Consider the following 23,298-nt stretch of genomic DNA (forward strand, 5'->3'; position numbering starts at 1 on the left):
TATAAAATATTTAATATTTAATTATTGATATTAAATTTTTATTTTTAATAAACCCGTGTAGTACACAAGTCTCACAACTAGTCTTTATTATTATCCAATAATGTTACAGGAAAGAAATATTTAACCAAAACACGTATTTTTCTTTCTTCTCAAAATATTTTTTTTTTCTGAAAATAAATTTTTCTGAGTCATGAAGTATTTTTCATGAAATATATAATTTTTTTTTGTTCAAGTTTAAAATTAATTTTGGCTCCCATTTTTAATTATATTTGTGGATAGTGCCTTAATTTTCAATTGATAAGTAATAATTATTTTGAAAATCAGACCTATTATGTTGCATTTATTTTCATGTGTATGGAAGAAACTCAAAGGAAGGGGAGTCCTCATTGTATAACCGCTTATTGGAGAAAAGCAAATCCGTACTCTTTTGAGTCAAAAAGAACCCTTTTTAAAATTCACTATTAATAAACAACATTCTCATTCTAACAATTCCTTTCCATTTTCCTTTCGCAGTTTCCGACGTCTGTGGTTTTGTGCCTCTCTCTCTCTCTGGGGTTTAACAATCATGGCGCAATCTCAACCACAACAACAACAACAACAACCCGCCATGGATGCTGATACAATGTAACTTAAGCACTTCCTTCTTCTCATTTTCCTTTTTTTTCCTTTTTTATTTCATTGTCGATGATTACTGGGGTTTTCAATTTATGATTCTTAATCGATGATTACTCAAATGGGGTTTGCCCTTTTGCATTGTGTGTATCGGTGTTTTTAAGATTTCTTAAGTGTATTACTTGAAGAAGCACTTATGTTACTTGACGTGTGCTTCTATGTAAATGTGTCGGTGTTTTTTGAGGGTTTATCGAGCCACCATTGATCGTTGACTGTGTGTAATATACATGTCGGTGTATATATACACACATATACATACATAAAAACCCATTTTTTTAAGTGTTATTTTGAATTTGTCGTTATATAATACTCCCTTTACCCCAGTATGTAAGAATCCAAGTGAAATGCACAGTTTCCTTTTGGAAAAATCTTTATAAAATACGCATTGCATTCGCTTTGTTGCTGCATAAGCATAAGATTCTTCAAATTTGTTGTTTGTATTATCAGATATTTAATTATTAGTTGCTAAATGTTTATATTATATCATTAGTTTTTGTGATTTTCTCATAATTTTGACTTGTTTTGTTGGAAAAAACAGGCTGGATGTTTATATTCTTGATTATCTTATCAAGAAAAACTATGGTAATTCCACAAAGGCATTTGAAGGTGAAGCAAAAGTCCCTGCTAATGTTCGTGGTAATACAACTTTTGCATAAAAGGAAATTTATTTATTTGAATCTTTGTTTAAATGATTAAAACTTTAGATTGTTTATTTTTTTATTTTTTTTTGTTTGTGATTACTTCAGCCATTGATGCTCCTCGAGGTTTCCTGTTTGAATGGTGGACTGTTTTTTGGGATACTTTTATTTCTAGATACAAACGCCACCAAGGCTCCATGGAATCTTCCAATGAGGTGAGTTTATAATTCTAATTTCAAGATTATGATTCAATAATTTCTAGATTCATATTTCTGTGTTTATTGATCTAGACATTATTGAAATATGATTCAATAATGTGTAGATTCATATTCAATCTCAACTCCTCTCATGTTAAAATTGATGAATATTATGAACTTTGTTTTTTTGGAATGTAAGGGTAAAATGGTCATTTAGTCTCATCCAACCACATAACCCATACAAATGTTTTTTGACTTAATGGAGACAAAATGAATTAATAGACAAAGTCAGGAAAATGAAGCTTTTCTCATTAAAACCTAAATATTTTATAAACATAATTGATCTAGCAATTTTTGAATTGTGATCGAATATCATTAATATCAAGAAAGCTCTTTGTAAGACTATAAACTTATGTAAATTATAATGACAGGTTATTCGGGTCCCACATCAGCAGCAAGGTGGTCAACATCAAAGTCAAAGCTTCAATGCAAACAATGTTAATATTGGGAAAAGCCCATGGATTGCTGAGGCATCAACCATTATGAAGCAACCAGTTCCAAAGGTATTTGAATTTGAATTCACAAGTTTCTTATAAGTTATAATATAATATATTTATAAAAAAAAAATTTGTTTTTATTTTTGTATAGCAATGGTATGGAGATAATGCAGCCCTCATTATGAATCACATCAATTCAATGAATCAACTTCCAATTGAACAACAAAAGCAAGCTTTGGTGCCTAGACATGTGTGTATCTGAATATTCAGTATTATTTCTTCAATATTATTTTGATCTTGAATATGTGGAACATATTAAATTATTTCAATATGTTCTAACATTTACTTTGGTGAATCAGGAAATAACTAATGTGACAAATTCCATGATCAATCAAAGTGCTCAAGTTCCTGAAGCTCATGGTAATCTTAAAAATAGCCCCTTAAAACTCGTACATTTATTCAAATCTTGAATATTTGTAAGATACAAATTTAAAGAACAAAAGTATTTTATTGATAATATCATATAATACTGCTAGGGTTTACAATTACATAGAGATTTTGGGCCTAAACTTCCATAATTTAGATCAAAAATTTCCAATTAGGGTATGTGATATTATAACATAAAGATTTTAGAAGATGCATTACAATAACAATTTATTGTATCTTTAACTACAAAAAAGGAAAATTAGGATGTGAGACCCAAGATTTTGGACAAGAATAGAGCTGTATATACTTAAAAAATCATCATTTCATTTATTTGCTTTTTCAACAGCAAGTGGAGGATTAACCAGTATGCCTCTGAGAGGATGGCCTTTAACTGTGAGCTTCAAACTTAAACTCAATTTACTCTTTTTCATTGAATCAAATCCAGAGTTGATTATATTATTTTAATGTGATTATAAATTTATATTTATAATTATATTATGGAAAATTAGCAGCAACAAGGATTGGATCAAATCCAGACTCGATTGCAACAACAACAACAACCTTATAGATCTCAAAATGAGGGACAAATTCAGTCTTCAATTGATAGAAAAAGAAAACAACCAATGACTTCTGGAATCTCAAATGCAATTGGAGTGTTTTCAAGTAATGTTTCAAAGCCTAATTCCCCACAAAATGAAAAGGTATTTGTATTTCTATTCACCTTTTGAAAACAAATTTCCATTTCTTGTTTTCAAGTAATATAATGAAAAATTGTTTTTGCAGATTAATGTTGATGATTTCATTGATTATGGAGCTTTTGATGGAAATAATGACAATTCCTTGTTGCCTCAAACCGATAAAGAATCCGAAATAAACACTTCACATGGTAAACTTTAACTAGTAATTTGAGTCCTATTTCAAAGGGGCATTTTTGGAAATACTTATTTGTATTTCCTTTTTAAAAAAGGTTTCACATTTTTGGAAGTGGGAAGTGTTCAAGCCACAAGTATAAATTGTTGTCACATTTCATTTGATGGAAAACTTGTAGCAGTTGGTGGGCAAGACAAAAAGGTCATTTCTTGAACTTAATAATTTTACAATAATTAAAAAAAACATTTTTTTTTTAATATTTTTTAATAATGTTGTGGTGCAGGCAAGGTTATGGTGCACGAGCACACGGGAGAACAAAGCTACACTTGATGAACATTTGCAAGAAATAACTGATATCCGTTTTAGTCCTTCAATGCAATTACTTGCTACATCTTCTCAAGACAAAACCATAAGAATTTGGGATCTTGAAAATGTAATTTCATTTTTCTTATTCTACTTTAAAAAATTTCATCCAATTTATTTATTTATTTATTTATTTTTAATGCAGTTGGGAGGTGGATCAGTTAGGACATTTACAGGGCACATTGCATCTGTTATATCGATTGATTTTCACCCTAAAAAAGATGACATTGTTTGCTCTTGTGATGAAAGTGAGATTCGTTATTGGACTATTAAGAATGCTGGTTGTGTTAAAGTGACAAAGGTTTGAGAAATACTAATTATAGAATTGTACTTTTAAATTCAAGAATTTAATTTAATTTTTTATTTTTTATTTTTTGGTTTTTAGGGTGGTGCAAATCTAATTAGATTTCAATCAGGTGTTGGGAGGATTCTTGCAGCTGTTGTTGGAAAATCGGTGTCTTTAACAGATTTGGAGAATTCTCAAGCTCGTAAGCATGTTTTAAAGGTTGGTTTTTTTAATTTTTGAAATCCAGATTTTTATTTTACAATGTTTTAGGGTTCCTACTTTTATCATGGGTGTTTCTTTTCGCGACTGAATAAGCTGTTTGAATGAGACTAAATGACCATTTTACCCTTACATTCTGGCAATTTTTTAAAAAAATATTCAACTATTATAACAGTCTCCATCAATTTTAACACACCCCATTTTCCTCCATAGTTCACTAGTTTTATGTACTTTACTATAAAATTTAAACAATAATTCCATTTTTTTTTTGGAATGCAGGGGCATGCATCGAATGTGCAGTCTATATGCTGGGATTCTTCGGGTGAGAATTTGATATCAGTAAGTGAGGATTTGGTAAAGGTGTGGAGAATGGATTCAGGGGGAAAAGCAAATTGCATTCATGAGTTAAGTGTTAATGGCAAAAGATTCCATTGTGGCATTTTTCATCCTGCATACCCTTCTCTACTCATAATCGGTTGCTATCAGGTATACAAATTTCCACCTTTAAATCTTCAAACTTACAAAGATAAAAGATTTTGGAAGTAATGGAATCCGTCAAAAGGAATTGGAATTTCAAAGAATCATAATATCCTTCCACAAAATTCCTCAGGAACGTTGAAAATCGAAATCCCTAAAACATGGAATTTGAAGGATTCTGATTAATTCCGATTAGACTCGTTCGTATTATAAGTAATGCATAAAACGTCCTTGTAATGTAAATTTACCGTTTTACCCTTTGGATGGATTAGAGTATGGAGCTATGGAACATGGCGGAGAACAAGATGATGATGCCAATTGAGGAACCTGTTTCCGCTCTTGCAGTATCGAGTGCATCTGGATTAATAGCTTCAGCGGGACATAACGACAATGTGGTTAAGATTTGGAAGTAGTTTTTTGGTATTTTGGATGCATATCGATCACGTAAATAAATCTTTTGGTGATGTTTATCTTTAAAAAAGAAAAAAGAAGAGGTTAGGGAATAGTTTTCTTCGATGTATATACACATAGATTTTATCGTAGTAGTATTATCTTTGATGTTGCTTTGTCCTTAATTGTGGATTTTGTTTTGTTTTGATTTTATAATTGGTTTGGGGTTTGGTCGATTTTGTTGTGAATTTAGAGTTTAGAGTTAAGGAGACGATTTGCTTTTAGGGTTTGCGTTTGAAGAAAATGAAGATATGGGTAAAACAGTCATTGTACATAGACTTAACCGAGGAACTACATATTAAAGGCTCTTTTGGCAACAAATCAAGCATTTGGACTAGATTTGCAACTTTTATAATACACCACAAAATGGTATATGTGAAAAGGGTGACACTTTTTTCAATAAAAGACATTTATGGTTTTTGAATAATTTGAACCCATGATATTTGTCTTACCTATCAATTGGGGACCAGTTTTCCATCAAATGAGATGTAACAATAATTGATATTACTCGCTTGAACACTTGCAATTTCCAAAGTGTGAATCTTTTTATAAAAAAATGAAATGCAAATAATGTATAAAAGTTGTATATTGATTTTGCTCTGTTTTTTATTTCATATAAATGAGAACTACAAAACGAAAAATGTTAAATATCAACAGCGGTCCATAGTTGAAGAAATCATCTATGTCAATCTGCAAATCAATGTCATTATATTATTTAAGAACAAATAAATCGAATTTTGGTGATTGCAGGCCTCAAGGACCCATCATTTTGTCTTCATTGAAGGGTATTTTTGGTATTTCACATATGGAAATTTGTTTTCAAAGTTGCAAGAAAAGTATAAACACGTTACCTTTATGGGGAGAATTAGGAGTTGCAATTTCTTCTACAGAAGTTGAAAGTAATAGAGCTACGAGCATTATATAAGAAGGTTACCAGAGATTCTAAAGAATTCCACACAGATCATGAGTATTCAAAAAATATCTTTAAGGTGGTGGAAGTATTTGGGAAAGATCTTTATAAATATTCTGCAAATGTGCTCATTTATTGCTTATCATGTCATTTCAATGTCTCCTAGCATATGAGTGTGGAGACTCTAGTATAAATAGGTACGATTTCCTCATCAGTAAATCATCTTTCAACTATGTAGGGTTCTTCTTTCAAAAAACAAATCATCTTTCAACTATGTAGGGTTCTTCTTTCAAAAAGCATATCAGATTATTATCACTGAGCACGGTTCAGTTCAAGTTTTCTCCATAGACCGTTATTTGGATTTTAGCCTCGGTTCGGTTTTCTATGGGTTTGGTAAGACTTTAAAACCGAAAATGTATGGATCGGCTTTTATGGATTGGATCGGTTTTAAAACCAAAGATATGGGGAAAATGCCGTTTTTTTTTATTACATTGATTTTATGGAAAATGACCTAATATTCTTTCTTGACAATAGTTTTGCTCTGAAGCAACTATCGATAAACTATTTCTACAAGGTCTAAAATGAGACGTATGTAACAACCCTCACATGGGCCTTTTAAAGTAACCATTTGAAAATTCAAATTCCAAATTTGAAAGAGTTTACATTATGGAAATAGATCTCAAACCTAGTATTAATGTTTGAAAAGCGCAAGTTGTAATGTAACATCCTGTTTGCTCACAGTAAAATTTTTTATTTTTAAAATAAGATAAATGCTCATTTTCATAAAGTTATAATCGACATAAAACCATTTGTTCAATAACCATAAACCAAAATCATGGTTATAGGAAAGACACTGTGGAATCTCAAATCATAAAACTGTTGATATGTGTGTATAGTCACACATTCGTCTTCCCACAATCCAAAGAAGTACCTAGAAACATTTAATCCACAACTATAAGATAAAACTTAGTGAGTTTTCCAAAATATCACGTACAACACATAACAACGAGTCCGCTTCAACCCAACGAGTCTATTTCAATCCAACGAGTCCGTATCAACCCCGGGTCCGTATCAACCCAACCGGTGTGTTTTAACCGAACCGATCTATATCAACCTCGAGTCCATATTGACCCAACGAAGCATGTAACATACAAGAAACAAACAAATTCCTACTGATTCGGCTAGACATACAATCTAGTCATAGTAGCTATGCCATAAGTAATACAGTGGGAAAACTCACCTGAGCTAAACAACAAAAGATCAACAACAACCTCAGCAACCGAAACAGCTAACACAAGCTTCCTAATGTCAAATAGAGACCAATCATTAGACAAATACTTAACTCTACCAAAGTTTGACCAACAGTCAAACTAGTCAAAAAGTCAACAGTCAATGTCAAAGTTAACGGTCAATGACCAATCACACCGTAAACCTTGACCAGTCATGTCATGAACCACTAAATGACAAAATAGTCGGAATGCTCCAAAATCACGCCATAACACTCTATGTGTCGCGTCATGATTTCCATCTTGATAACTTAACTCATCAAACTCTTAATCCTTAACAACAAAAGTTCTAATTTTTAGATCTGATACTCCTCAATGACTTAATGGATAAAGTTTTCAACTTTATCCATCCCAAGGGCTTAATAACTCAAAATCTCATACCCTAAGTTCATGAGTCCACTTATAACGACAAAACTCAATGCACATTTTAAGGACAAACATGCACAAACATTTTTCCAACACTAATCAAGTCTAAATGTTGAATAATTCGCTCATATGGTTATGGAGTTATCCAAACTCCAAGAACACCATGAAAGGGAATAAAAGGGCACCGCAGAACAATCTTAAAACCTAGATCTAGCATCAAATAAGCATAAAGGTGGAAGCTTTGCATCATACCAATGTCTAAAAGTTAAATGGTTGAAGATAAACTCCAGGGAAAACAACTCACAATCGCTAAATGATCCTTCTTCTTCTTCAATCTTCCAAATGAAGCTTCCAGGATTATCAAAACTTGTAAGAAATGTAGGAAGAACAATATGAAGGTTAGGTTTTACTCTAAGGAGGCTCTTTGAGGTGATGGGGGCTGCAAATGACCTAAAGCTCGGAAACAATACATGGTAAACCATAAAATCATGGGCCTGGGCTACACCAGTATTTACGTCGTCACATCCTCAATGCCGCGTCGTGAAAGGCCCAAACCAGCAAGGCCCAATTTAGTAATAGCCCAAACCCTACCTTTTTGTCCAACGAATTATACTTTTAGCATAAGAACCTTATTCCTTTAAGGTCCAAACTTCGTCCATTGAAGCTCGAGACCCTTACTTGATCAAATAACATCCCACTATTCCAAAATAAGAAACATCCCAAAATCGGATCTTACATGTAGCAATCAAAACAAAACAAAGGTTAAGATTCAAAGGTATAAACTTAATTGGTTGTGTGAATGGGACATAAATATTGCATTTTTCCATAATTCTTTAAAGAGTAGAATGAATAGACGTAGAATTGAAAATATGATGGATGAAGATGGTAGATGGCTAAGAGGAAAGATGGTTCCTAGTAGATTTGTCGATCATTTTAGGAATTTTTGGGTTTGGAAGAAGTGTCTTTGTCAATTGATCAATCTCCTTCTTTTTTTTAGAAAATGTTTTGGAACATAGGATTGAAGTGGAAATGATCAGAATGGTTACATATGATGAAATAAAAAAAATGCTATGTTTGATATTGATGATAATAGAGCTTCGGGGCTAGAATGTTATTCCTCTCTGTTTTTCAAAGCATCATGGAGTATTGTGGGTCATGAAGTTTATAAAGTTGTTATGGAATTCTTTTGGAGTGGGAAGATGCTTAAAGAAATTAATTCCACACCTATTGTGCTTGTGTCCCAAAAGTGATACCCCTAGAAGGTTTTTGATTATTGACCTGTTACTTTTTGTAACGTGTTATACAAATACATAGTAAATTCATTTTCAATAAGATAAGGAGTCTTTGTCAATAGGATAATGAGTTGTCTTTGTAACATTGTGGATGATAACCAATATGCTTTCGTAACGACCCAAAGTCACGACACAAAAAAAATTGTTTTCAAATAATTCGTTAATGCAGATTGTTTTCACAAAACCAGAGTAACCAATATTTAGCAGAACATCAATTAACCAGAGTAATTCACAATATGCATAAACATGTGGTGTGTGCTCTGCAATCATCCAGAGCTCTTCCATTTGAAAACTGAGAACCTGAAACATAAACTAAAAACCGTAAGCACAAAGCTTAGTGAGTTCCCCAAAATACCACATATCATACATATCAAACGAGCCAAACATGTCATTCCTACCAAATATATCGAACATATCAAACATATGATAGAAAGTGCTATTATCATGCAACATACATATAGTTGCCATGGGCTCCCCCAACGGTCTTTATCTAGGATGCCATGGGCTCCCCCCATGGTCTTTACCTGGAATGCCATGGGCTTTCCCCCGTGGTCTGATATCCAAATGCCACGGGATCCTCCCGGGGTCTTCCATGCAAGTATCACAGAGAAAACTAGCATACCACATAACACATAATGGGTCGGCATTGGTGCCATCGACCCATGGATATAGTGAGAAGACTCACCTCGAATACTGAAGCTCACTGAAAGAAATCCCTAGTTGCTGTCCTGTTGGCTTCCCAGATATCAATACCAACGACACACCCAATTAGCAATTGGGTTCCAAGATATAAACCATAATCCTTACCTGGGGTAAAATGACCATTTTACCCCTGACCCAACATGAACCAAAACTGAGGCCCAAATCCAAAAGATCCACAAAGACCCACTAATGGCCTAATTATCCAAATTGGGCTCAACCCCATATGGGTCTTATCTTAAGCCTATAATTTTCTTAATTACAATTCTGATTACCTCAAATACCCCCTAGAACAACTTGGTCAAAGATAGAGTCAAAAGTCAAGGTCAATGGCCTGAGTTGACCCAACTCACCGAGTTGTCCATCAACTCGCCGTGTTCCTCTATCAATCTGCAAAGTTGGGGAAAAACCGAGCCAACTCGCCGAGTTTATCTATAAACTCGCCGAGTTCGCCAGAAACCCACGTCTTAATACATTAAGCCGACATTATTGATATGTTCTGATGTAATGACATACTTTGATCTTTTTGGGATTTTGGATTAATGTTTTTACTAAATTAAAAATGATTTTTTTGGGTGTTATTTTTGGGACGTTTCAGCTCAACTATAAGTAGACGGCTAGGATAAACTCTAGGGCGATTTATTCATAGTGTCCAAATCTTGCATACTCTGTTCCTCCCTCTCCATAACTAAAATCTCATCCCCTCTCCTAAGGTTCTTGAGTTTTTCGAACAATCCCTAATTTGTGGGTTCTTCTTTTCGCTATTTGGTGTATGGGTTTGATTCCATTAGAGGGGTTCTCCTTTGGATCCTTCATCTTGCAACTAAACTGGCACGTAGGAGATAGCAAGGAAGTCAACCAAAGGTTAGTAATTTCTTTCTATGTAGTTTTTCAAAGTAGGATGCTATTATTATGAAACATAGATCCTTGTAGTGAGCCCCATACTCAGCTGTTTCTTCGGGAGTAGCTTTGGACTCATCAATCTTGTTCAACGGTTTGTCGAGGACATATTATTTTTCCTCGTAACGCAAGGCCATTCGAATGTTCTGGATCTAATCATTAAAATTGGAACCATCGAACGTGATCCTCACACAAATGTTCAAGAGCGAGAAGGAGTTGTTGGAGTTGTTGTTGGAGGAACCGGAAGCGTTGTTTGAGGTAGACATCTGCAAAAGAAGAAGGAAAAATTTTTGATTAGATAATGAATCCTTAATATAACATCCAAAATGAAATATTAAGGCTAGGACCCAACACAATAATTCACAATTCGGAAGAGGAATGCCGTAATCCAATTGTAAATTATTTGAAGGTAGGTAAATGACGATTTACCAATTCCACCATGAAAAACAAAATTTAAATAAATTAGGTTTTATTAAATGAAATTCCTAGATCCTTTGAGATTCATTAAACTCTTCAATGGCATGTTTAATCTCGACTATGCCCTTCAAGTTTGTGACTGGGATACCGAGGATCACAAACAAGGTGTGAATAACCATGCAAATTAGCTTGGTACTCTCGATGTCATTTACCACTTCATCAATATGCCGGTTAACCACACACGCTCCATTTATCTATGATAATTTACGAGCTACCCATTGCAACCCTTGTTAGTCCAAGTTAGTGTGCCGGTGTCACACCCCCAAACCAAGGATGGCGGAAACGTCCGGGGGTGGAGGACTTCATGTATAGTATCACAACAACAAGTATAATAGTGCTCAAAGTAAATACAACCATCATAAATATAATTGAAAAGGTTACACCATGGTATATGTTTACATGTTTCAAAATCAATTACATTATGATGACAAAATTAACTGTTTGACGATTTAACGTCCCATCCTCAAGATGTTGTTGATTTCCTATTTCACTGATTTCCTGAGAATACAAGTAGTTTTGAAAAAGTGTCAACAATTAAGTTGGTGAGTTCATAAGAGTTTTATTTGAGAAAGAACTCATTTTCCTTGCAAAAGCGATAGAGTATGATTCCAGAAAATCCAATATTTTCTTTATTAAGTGTGAAATGAAAGCTCCTATGTTATGCGATAATGTACCCTAGAAAGACCCGTAGATTCCTTCTATAATAACCCAACGTATATAAGTTATATAAAATTTAAGTTAAATCAACCGTTGAATATAATGGGTCTGCCCTATGTCCACAACCAAACAAGGAACAGGAAGTAAGGCGAGCCCACGAATTCTAAGTCGATTGTGACTAGATTCTTATATAACTCTAGCATATACACTTAGCAATTATAGATGAAGTCTAACAATTCTAGATGAAATGCAGCATCAATAGAAATGTGATTCCAAAGAAAATCCAATATTTTCCTTATAAAGTCATGTAGTCCTAAATCCCAGGACCGAGAATATGTGTGTGTGTTTTGCACTTATAACGTGTTTGTAGTTTTAAATAGATAAAACCCCTTTTTAAAGTAGAATTTTCCCTGTAAACTTGAAAGATTGTTAACTCCCTATTTGAGTCGTTATAACCATACTACAACGAGAAATAACTTGCAACAACGTTTTCCAGACGTTAAGATCCTATGACTCTTGAGTTGTTAACTCCCTATTGAAGAACTTGTGATCAGCCTTGAATTTTTGAGATTAGAGAGGGATAGTGAGAGAGAATGAGTTTTTGCTTCTTGGTGGAGTGTGAGTGAAATGGGAGGAGAGATAAGGATTTTTCTATCCTTGGATCAAGGTGCTTGGCTGGAAAGAGTGGGAAAAGGATGATGGAATGACCAGGTATGGTGGAATAGTGACTGGGGATGGTCATGGAGTGGGTATGGGAGGTAACTTGTGTCCTTGCCCAAAGGATAAGTCAACACTCCACCTAAATATCTTACCCACTATATTTTTAATCCTAGATAATGATTACCCTCAAAATGTGATTAGATTATGGAAATATGGGGTCTTATATGTCAAAATATATGTTTGGGTGAAAATCCCGCGTTAAAATCATGAAAAATGGGCCTAAAACGAAGTCGTGGTCGAAAACCGGGTGAAATGGGCCTTACAGCAAAGCTTCTCGGATGTGGGCCGGAGGTTCGGTCCCTGCTGCCATGGACCGAAGGTGAGTAGGAGCGAAATAGCCCGAAGGAAAAATGGTCCGAAATAGACCGAAGGCGAAGTGGGGAGGTTCGGGTTCGGTTCAGAGGATTCGGTCCTCAGCAGGCTTCGGGTTCGGTTCAAGCCACTTCGGTTCAGCAGTTCGGTTTCGGTCCTTGATAGTTTGGTCCAAGAGGCTTCGCCCCTTAAGGGAAGGTTTCGGTTCTCTAAGGCTATTTTTCAAGAAATCTTCCCGTTTCGAGCGGTTTTTGACCCGGTTTAGGGTCGGGTCAACCCGAATGATTATAAAAAGTTAAAAGAAGTTATGAGAGAGATTTGGGAGAGATTTCACATACTTGGAGAGATTTCTCATACTTAGAGAGATTTGGGAGAGATTTCACATTCTTGGAGAGATTTCTCATACTTAGAGAGATTTGGGATAGAGAGAGATAGAGCGAGAAAGATTGAGAGAGATTTCGTTTGCGACCTTTTTGAGTGTTTGGCTTCGTAACGCAAGGTTTGTAAATCCCGTTAAGCCTCGTTATGAATGTTATACGCCCTCAAGGGGTATGGAATAATGTTTTGTCGAGTAGTTTCATCACTTACCCTGATTAGGTTTTAGAATTTCCGAACTCGTGAAAAATCTAAGTGATACTTTGTATTAAGATCGCGAGTTGTACAATAGGAAACATAACGGAAACCCTAATATACAAGGGTTAACGGAGTTGACCGGTTGACTTGTTGACTTTATTTGACTTTGACTTGACCGGAAATTGACGGTTGTCACAGCCGATTAACCACACACGCTCCACTAACGACTTGACAATGTGCAATTTCATGGATTAGCATCAAATTCACATTTTCCTAAAGTAACTAAGATTGGAAATTTATAAAAATATTTAGTTACTTTATATTTATCATTATACTTATTAATGAGAGAATTAATGTCCTATCATACCCGTTCGACTAACGACCCTCCACTAGTCAAGAGTACGGTGGGTAAGAATGGATACCAAATGGCAGTTTTTATAGGCCGCTTCCTTAAACACCCATTATAGACTAGATTCGTGAATGAGGCCTACTAACGGTAAGACTAACTTTTCTTATACATATATAATATTAAACTTTTAATTATATATATAGTATAAGGGTGTATTTTAAACATTTCAAAATACTAGGGTTTTTAATCTAATTTTTGAAATTAATACCTTTTAATTTAAAATATCTTAAATATTAAAAACCTTAATTTAATAATTATCCAAAATTAAACAATTAATTTAAATTATTAAATCTCATAGGATTATCCATTTATACAATTTAAAAGATAATACTACCCAAAACCCTAGATTTTCGAAATCTAATCTTAGGGAATGCATTTTTCGAAAATTCTAGGGTTAGCAAACTGTAGAAACCAAAAAATGGAGGCCAAAGGAACGGGTTCGAAAACCCTAATCAGTTTTTGAAACTAGGGTTTAGAAACCCTAATTTCAAAAAATCCAAGCCCTAGGGTTTAATTGTCATAAACCCTAATTTGTCAAGTTAAATCAATTGTATCAAATCTAATTGAAAACAAAACCAAAAGCTCTAATACCACTAATGAGTTTTATACAAACAATCCTATGTGTGCATGCAACCCTAGATAGGATCTATGTTTTCTCTATTAGACATACAAGCATTGAACACAAAAAGGAAAATCCTATTATGCATCTAAGAATTAGAAATATACAAAGATTAGATCACATACCTTTGTTTCTATATAGTAATAACAACCAATTCTTGAAGATCCTTTGCTCTTGGGAACAAGTATCACAAGTGTAGTACCTCTAATGGCTCACAAACACACTAGGGAAAGAGGATGAATATGAGAGAGAGGAGAGATGAGTGACTTGATCAAAAATTCGGCTCTTCTAGTGTTTTCAAAGGGTTGTCGAATTCAAGAGCCAAGGGGCTCTATTTATACTTGAGGCTAGCTAGGGTTTTAAGGTGGAAACCCTAATTCCTTAGCTTAGGGCCTAAGCAAGTCCATGGACCCCTTCCTTAGGGCTTGGACGAAAATCTCTAGAACCTTCTAGGGATTTTTGTCCCTCCCTAATAAGGATGATCCAATGGTTCAAAACCTCAACTATCAACTATTTACAAAATAGCCCCTGCACTTTCAGTCTGTTCCTTTAATCCCAGAAGTAATTCCAAATTAATTTATGATTAAATACTTATTAACAATATGATTTCTAATTAATATATTATTCTTATAATATATTAATAAATCATATTTATGCACCAATTTATTATTCTAAATAATAAAATCAGCCTCTCTCTCTAATAGTCATCATGTCTAGTTGTCAGTATGAAGGCAACCAAAAAGGACCATGCTACTATCAAATCAAGTATATAACAATTATAGTTATGGACTTAGACACTTAATCTAACACTTTCTTCTTGGTATAAAGTAGTTGCGTCAGTCTTGATGTAATCAGAAGGGATTAATGGGGTTATCCAATGGGTTGTAGTAAAGAAGATGATGACCACATTGAGTTTTGATGATGGTTGTTGGGTGAAGAAGATGATGACTTCTTGGAGGCATAGGGTTACCGATGGCTTGATTTAAGGGGATTGACCCATGAATCAAGGGATTTAAATTTGAATGTTATTTATTTTATATGCAAAATTACATAACTATCCTTATTTTGATTATTTATTTGTTAATTTATTCCTAAATTCCTATTGGTTCTACGAGCACACAATAGATGCTAGGTACATATGAACCTAACTCTCTCTCTCTCTCTCTCTCTCTATATATATATATATATATATATATATATATATATATATATATATATATATATATATATATATATATCGATTATGCACTTGCACATTTATTTAAAAAAAATGCATATACACAACAAAATATGAATATGCATTACAAGCATATTTTTTAAAAAATTATTTTTTTAAATATTAATTTCAAAATATATACAAAATATTCGTAGAATATAGAAAAATGAATAAATGAGATTTTTTTTAATTCATCAAATTTATTATATATATATTTGGAAATTAATATTTAAAAAAAAAGAACTTTTCAAAAAAAAAGTATTTTTGATGCATAGTAATATTTTTTTTGTTCATATATAAAATTTATATATATATATATATATATATATATATATATATATATATATATATAACATAAGGCGTCACTTGGCGGCAATGTCAAGCGTCAAACTTTTTCGAGCCTTGGCGAGCCACGTCGTTTGTAAGACGTGACTTAAGGCGGCAATTTTGTATATAATTCATATTTTTATATGTATTTTCTACTATTATTCATTATTATACACATATATGAGTCAATGTGGCGTTTTGGTAAAGTTTGACGGCAAATACAAGTCTTAGAGCCATGACGCGTCATGGCGAACTTTTTAGAACATTGATATATATATATATATATATATATATATATATATATATATATATATATATATATATATATATATATATATATATATACTATTCGTGTACCCGCGCAAAGCGGCGGCGACGAATAATTTTTAGACGGTGATTAATTCATTTTGGTGAATAGTTTTCTTGCGGCTATAAAGGATCGGTTAATAGTTATGTTTAAGCGAATAGTTTCTTTTTTATAGCTAGTTTCCATTTCAGAAACATGGCGTATTAAAGAATATTCATTGTATGCTATTTTGGAAAATAGTTCCCTTAAGGGTTGTGTTATGGATTTTTAGTTTTTTGTTTAGGATGTGACCAACATTAGTATTATAGTTGTTCGTGGTGTGATCCTAGGTTAGGAGTTTAATATGGAGATATTATTGTCTACATTAAGTGATAAAAACTTTTAGAAAATGATAGTTATGACTTTATATATATATATATATATATATATATATATATATATATATATATATATATATATATATATATATATATAAAAGATTTTGAAGAAAAAATATACATGTAAAAGATTAGATGAAACAATACCCAAAAATTTTTGGAACTTTTAGAAAGGCCATCATAAATCTTTTTTGGGAAGCAAAAAACAATTTTGTTTATGAATTTAAACTAACGATTTTAAAATTTTCACTAAATCACACTTGTTAATGTCACACTTAAATCATATTCTATCGACAATTAATTTTACCGTGTTTTAAAATTGGCCAATTTGAAAAAAAAAACAAAATAACAAAACAAAAACAAAATCGTGTATCTAACTTTAATCAATACGATCTCCGTTTGCAACAACAAGGATAGCAATGTGGCGTGCGATATGCTAATTTCCTTTCGGCGAATAGTTTTTAGAGATTATGTGGCATATGGGATGGTTGTAGGTAGTGTGTTCAACGAAAAAAATGTTGCACACAAATGATCATACATGCATCACGTTTAAGAAAACCGCCAACCCAAACCGCCTAGTTCAAGGAAACCGCTAACCCAAAAACCAAACCATACCCGAATAACCAAAACCTGAAAATCTGATTAACATTTTGTTCAAACGGTTTTGCGGTTTAAATCGAAAAATGCTCACCCCACAAGTAGTTTTTACAAAACATGAAACATTTTTTGGTTGGACTTAAAAGGACACTGGTAATTCTAAAAAAAATAAAAATAATATAATATAATATAAATAATTTACCAATTTTGTACTATTTTTCTTTGAAAGGCTTGTGTCTTAAAAATGATAATAACATTTGAATTTCACTATGAACAACGATAAGAACCGTTAGGATTTTTATCTTTTAACTATGAATAAGGTTCATCAAAATCTTTTAAGGTTTAGTTCTCACAATTGATTTTAATTGAATTTTTTTATTAGTTTTTAGGAAGTTAAGTAGTATATACATTGTATCCCACATGAAACTTTAAGTCTTGGAAGTTTTCAAATTGGATGCTTATAAAAAGTTTCTAAACTGATTATCGACTTCAGTGGTGGAACCAGAAATTTTGATATGGGGTACAAACATTGTCGATATATTATATGTAGTTATCCAATATCGGACATTAAAAACATGCTATAATCTCTTTACTTGGGGTACGATAACATGAAACATGTTTACAAATAATATTTTTTTTATATATATAAAATAATTTTTTTGGAGATACTGTAATACTCCTAACGCTCCATCTAGCTCTGTCACTAATCGACTTGTTAAAATGATTGAAACGCAAAAAGAATCAAGTGTTAGGGTCAACAAAATAAGATTTTAATGCGGGTTTGAACAACAAATAATTGTTTCATCTAATTAAAATTTGAAGTGAATAGATTCAAAACATCTTTAGTTGTTTTAGATTTCACCACTCCATAATCCAAAGCACAATATCCCAAGGCTAATACAAAGTAAAATTTTATAATTTGTTGGATTTTTAAAGTACAATGTCTTAATAAAAAATATATAAAAAGTAGAATGTCGTAATAGAAGAAAAATGGAAGAAATATGTTATGATAAACAAATGATGGTACTTTCCATAGCTTATAATTGTCCTGCCCTTGACATCTCCATCCATAAATAAATTAAATCTGAAACTTGTTGCCATGATTTTATTATTCACGCCATAAAAATCCTAACTCCCAAGCATCTTTTTAATTCCTATTTTGGACAATTCTACCCTTGATATCTAAGAGTTTCCAAATCTCACTCCTGTGCAATCAGAAAACAGAGTAGCCAGTTATCACCAAGATAAATCTAAAAACTAAATTTGTATTACCCATGAAGATAACATAAATCAATTTTTCTTTTGATAATAACCATTTCTACTTAATTTTCGAATTTAAGCACTTGTGACCAGATTTTATACAGAACTTACTTTTCGACCAGATTTTATACAGAACTAAATTTGTATTACCCTTGTGACCAGATTTTATACAGAACTAAATTTGTATTACCCTTGTGACCAGATTTTATACAGAACTTAATTTTCGAATTTAAGCCCTTGGGTGCAGAGTATATGAACCTACAAAATGACATAAAAACTATAAATGACATAAATATCATCTTTAACATGCTTCATAGTATACATGCGTGTATGAGAGAAAGTGAGAGATATGTCCATGTCAGGCTGACAAAATATATGTAATGCCTATTTCCAAGGGCTTTTTATAATTGTTTCTATTAGAGAACCTGATGAAAAGTCATTTTACAGACAAAAAGGAGAAACAATCTTAAAATCATCATGGAATGTGGAATAAAAGAACATTTGATATACCTTTTGTCAAGGTTTCCCCCAAGTGGTACTTCTGTCCTACTAACTATTGTATGGGCACTCCTATCCTTGAAATTAACCTTGTAAATGAAGCAACGATTCATTTAAACAAAATAAATTTCCCGTGGGATGCTATAAGATAAAATCCGCGAAAGTTTATAGAATATTATAATTAATACAACCAAAATCCAAGCTCTCTATAGTGGAGCAATCTTTCAACTCACTTTCTTTGTTGGACCTGAAATCATGAAACACAAATATTATAATTAATGAAGAAATAAATTAATAAGGAATATCAATATGCATTACAAAAACAGCTGAAAAGCAATATACTGAGTGATTGGTTCATCTATTAAAAAAAGATGGTTTAAAAGGCATACATATTTAAAACATTATATCATGAGTTAAACTTAAAAGTACAATTATGTCCAACCCAATTTGATTTTTTTTTGGAAATTTGAGGAATAAATAATTCATATGAAAGCTTGACTTGTATCTTGGCAAAACAATTCAGATCTAATCTCACTATCAATCAAAGATTAGACAACATTCATAGTAAAGGTGTGTTTTAACGTGGTAAACTTACCTCAATTGGTTATGCAGTGTTCTTTCCTATGAAGAATAAGAAGTAAAATATACAAGATTAATCATAAAAAGTCACCTCATATGTATTTTCATCATCCAACCCCAATGTTCCTATCTCCATCCATCCCGACCATAAATCAACCATCACAAAAAAAACAAAAACTTAGGATTTTGCTTATTGAGACAAAGATCTGAGAGAAAGACAAAATTAGAGATATTAAACATTAGAAACATTAACCGATCCAAGAAGTTACAAATAAACCTTTGATGATATATTCTCTATGGACAACACAGAAGAAATGAACTACAAATCTACGTGTTTAACAAAAAAAAGCACAAAAAGATCGAGAGAAAGGTGGTGTATACGAAAATGGTTTTGGGAGGGAGAGCAGACGATGAGTGTTTGAATGTTTATGGTTGTGATGGTGGAACACAGTAAGATCAACCAGGGGTGGAGGTTGGCGAGCATAGGAAAAAACCGGGGATGTAGTGGTCGTTGTTTGGTGGTATTCTAGGGTTGTTTGTGTTGATGAACGAAGGAAGGAGGAGTAGGGTGGGTTTCTTCTGGTCATGATCAAGGATTTAGAGAACATTCAGTGTGTAGATTGATTACAATAGGGTTTTGAGGGATCTGGGGATTTAGAGAATCTTTGAACCTGATGGAAAAGAGGTAAAGTAGAGGTAATCTCCACCTAAGAAAACTTGACCTCGTGCATCTTTCCACCTTCATAGAGATTTCGTCATGGATTCAAGAAACAAAAATCAAAACGTAACCTTACTTTAAAACATAATCAACTTACATTCTGAGATTTTGAGTAAAAAACAATATTTGAATTGGGGGAAAGTATTTACCTATTTTCTCAATCGATGGCAGTGGACAACAAAAAAGAAAGCTTGACAGTTAAAACGATTTAGCATGAAAGAGGTTGTAGAGAAAAGGATGAGAGATAATAGGGGAAGGGAACCGATAAAGGGACTAGGCCGAAAAGTTTGGGATTTCAAATTTGAATCCCATAGTACCTACCTTATGCTTCCCGTACAAAAAGGGAGGTGAGATTGACTCAATCAAAGTATAAAAAGATCGGGTAAGAGGTATATGCATAGGATAATTGTACTTTTCGTTTAAAGAGTTAGGTGTTGTTTGATTTTCTGAAGCAAAAATTTATGAAGTCTGCGGACCACCTCTGCAACACTCTGCAGTAGAAGAGGTGGACCAAACGGCTGCAGACTATAATAAGAAACGTGTTTGTTTTTTTAACATCTGCATACTGCTGCATATATTAAAAAATTAAAATAAACTAATTTTATAAACCAAAAATAGCTTTTTAATACGTAAAATTTAATAATGTATAACATTTCGGTAAAAATTAATGATAATTTAGTAAAAAATAATGACATTTCAACAAAAAAATAAAGATATTTTAATAAAAAATAATGATATTTCATCAAGAAATTATCATTATTGAATATAAAAAAACGAAAAATAAATTCAACAAAAATAAACAAAAAAACAAAAAAAAATGTGAACTGAAATTTTAACAAAATACAATCAAAATTTCAGCAATAAAAGAAGAAGAAGAGGAGATTGGAAGAGACAGTACTAGTGTTGCGCCAAAAAGAGCACGCGCAGAGGTTTTTGACTCAGAAGACTTCTAAAAAACAAACAACTGCGAGATGAAAAGTGTTGCGCGTGTGCTGCGCCGCGCAACAATAAGAGGTTTGAAGAAGTTTTTTCCAAAAAACAAACAGCACCTTAGATTCTTCAGATTATATTATTATCTTATTGTTGGTTAGTTGTAATTTAAGCTTAAAAACTTTTAGTCTTAGAAAATAATATTATTATATTAAATCTATTTTTAAAAATAGTGAGATTTCTTTTATAATATATATATATATATATATATATATATATATATATATATATATATATATATATATGAAAAAAAATCTTTTTTTTAATGTCTTAGATTTAGCAAATGATGATTTTAGTATGTTATTTTTAAAAAATATTATGTAGAAAAAAAAAGTTCTCAAGTTCTTAATATTTTGTGGTTATCACTATAACTCATCTCTCTCTCTCTCTCTCTATAAAGAACCATAATTATTGGTTCTTCAAGGAATCAAATCTTTTTTTCAATTTCTAGAGCTTATTCTTTATCGAAAAAAAAATCTAAAAATATCCAAATTCATATATTAACATTGTGAATGTGAAAAATATTTTTCGGATTCACATTGTAAATTTGACGTAAAAAAATCGAATTTGATATCATTGGAAAAATGATAAAAAGTTATGAATTTCTGTATTTTTAGTTTTTTTTTTTATAAAAATTAAGTTCTAAAAGTTAAAAAAATATGAAAAAAAATCTTTTTTTTAATGTTTTAGATTTAGCAAATGATGATTTTAGTATGTTATTTTTAAAAAATATTATGTAGAAAAAAAAGTTCTCAAGTTCTTAGTATTTTGTGGTTATCACTATAACTCATCTCTCTCTCTCTCTCTCTCTCTCTCTCTCTATAGAGAACCATAATTATTGGTTCTTCAAGGAATCAAATCTTTTTTTAAATTTTTAGAGCTTATTCTTTATCGAAAAAAAAAATCTAAAAATATCCAAATTCATATATTAACATTGTGAATGTGAAAAATATTTTTCGGATTCACCGTGTGAATCCGGATTCACATTGTGAATTTGACGTAAAAAAATCGAATTTGATATCATTGGAAAAATGATAAAAAGTTATGAATTTCTGTATTTTTAGTTTTTTTTTTATAAAAAATAAGTTCTAAAAGTTGAAAAAAAGATTGGTTCCTTGGTTCATTGGTTAATTATGATTCTCTATTGAACCTCACCCTATATATATATAGTTAGTTAGTTAGTTAGTTAGTTAGGTTCAAATGTTTTTAGCAACTATTGTGTGCATAAATGCACCAATAGGAATTTAGGAAATAATAAAATAAATAAATAAATAAGGGTGATTTAGTAATTTGATATATAAATTCCATAAATATTTCCTATAATCATGCTAGTCAAATTGACTTTTAACCTAATTTATCCCCCTTTTTATTTACAGTCGTTCTTATTCCCTCACTTCATTCGTGTGTGTATGTATGTGGTCGAACACATTCATCATCATCGACAAACACATGCTGCCGCTTCTTCCTCCTGTCTCTCCACCGTCAGCTCCATAATCAATCGATGTCACTGGTGCTTACGGTGAGAATCTGCTCGTGATTTGTATAGTCGGTGGACCCAATTCAAATGATTATGGGACAAATAAGATTCTTCATCATATAATTGGGTTGCCGGATTTTACACAGGAAATGCAGTGTTTTCAAAATGTCATTTGTGCTCAGGTATGTTGATTTTAATTTCCAAAGCTTTTGTATTTCATCGATTTTGAAATTAAGTAACAATGATTTTTATTTGTTCTTGTTATATGACTATTGATGGATTTATGATGAATGAAACAATAGGCAGTAGTGAATAACTTGGAAGATGCACGTGAATAACTTGGAAGATGCACATGAACAAATTGACACTGCAATTTCAACTGCGTTGAAAGAAAGCAAACCAGTGTACATCAGTATAAGTTGTAATCTGCCTAGTATTCCTCATCCTACATTTGTCAGAGAACTCGTTCCTTATTTTCATCCATCAATGTAAGTCGTATGAGTTATGATCCATTAACATATTTGGAATTTTTGTTTACAAACAATAACATTCTGTCATGCCCTCCATGTGACATGTGTTCGATAAAATGTCTCAATGAAAAAATAGTTAAAAATCTTTAATGTTTTTACTTCACTTT

At 32.2% G+C, this 23,298-nt stretch overlaps 1 protein-coding gene and 1 long non-coding RNA gene across 3 annotated transcripts; one reads left to right on the forward strand and one right to left on the reverse strand.

Moving 5' to 3' along the window:
- Positions 1-412: 412 nt before the first annotated feature.
- LOC145053734 (transcriptional corepressor LEUNIG-like) lies at positions 413-5,271 on the forward strand. Of its 2 annotated transcripts, none has more exons than XM_079001825.1 (15): positions 413-624; positions 1,211-1,308; positions 1,419-1,525; positions 1,939-2,070; positions 2,156-2,254; positions 2,364-2,424; positions 2,777-2,823; positions 2,940-3,131; positions 3,214-3,316; positions 3,398-3,501; positions 3,584-3,733; positions 3,809-3,964; positions 4,049-4,168; positions 4,448-4,654; positions 4,918-5,271. In XM_079001825.1, the coding sequence occupies exons 1-15, from the start codon at positions 566-568 to the stop codon at positions 5,056-5,058; spliced, it is 1,776 nt and encodes a 591-aa protein (XP_078857951.1). In that variant the 5' UTR covers positions 413-565; the 3' UTR covers positions 5,059-5,271. The 2 variants fall into 2 exon arrangements, with proteins under 2 accessions (XP_078857951.1, XP_078857952.1); XM_079001826.1 differs by having other exon boundaries at positions 414-624; positions 2,943-3,131.
- Positions 5,272-18,636: 13,365 nt separating this feature from the next.
- LOC145051484 (uncharacterized) lies at positions 18,637-20,499 on the reverse strand. The gene is made up of 3 exons (XR_013683649.1): positions 19,568-20,499; positions 18,910-19,144; positions 18,637-18,657 (listed from the first exon to the last, which is right to left on the reverse strand). It is a non-coding gene; the product is annotated as an uncharacterized LOC145051484 (long non-coding RNA).
- Positions 20,500-23,298: the final 2,799 nt, after the last annotated feature.

This window comes from Lactuca serriola, chromosome 5, assembly GCF_051521515.1.
Source record: "Lactuca serriola cultivar US96UC23 chromosome 5, Lser_US96UC23_V15, whole genome shotgun sequence".
In the NCBI taxonomy this organism is placed as follows: Eukaryota; Viridiplantae; Streptophyta; class Magnoliopsida; order Asterales; family Asteraceae; genus Lactuca; species Lactuca serriola.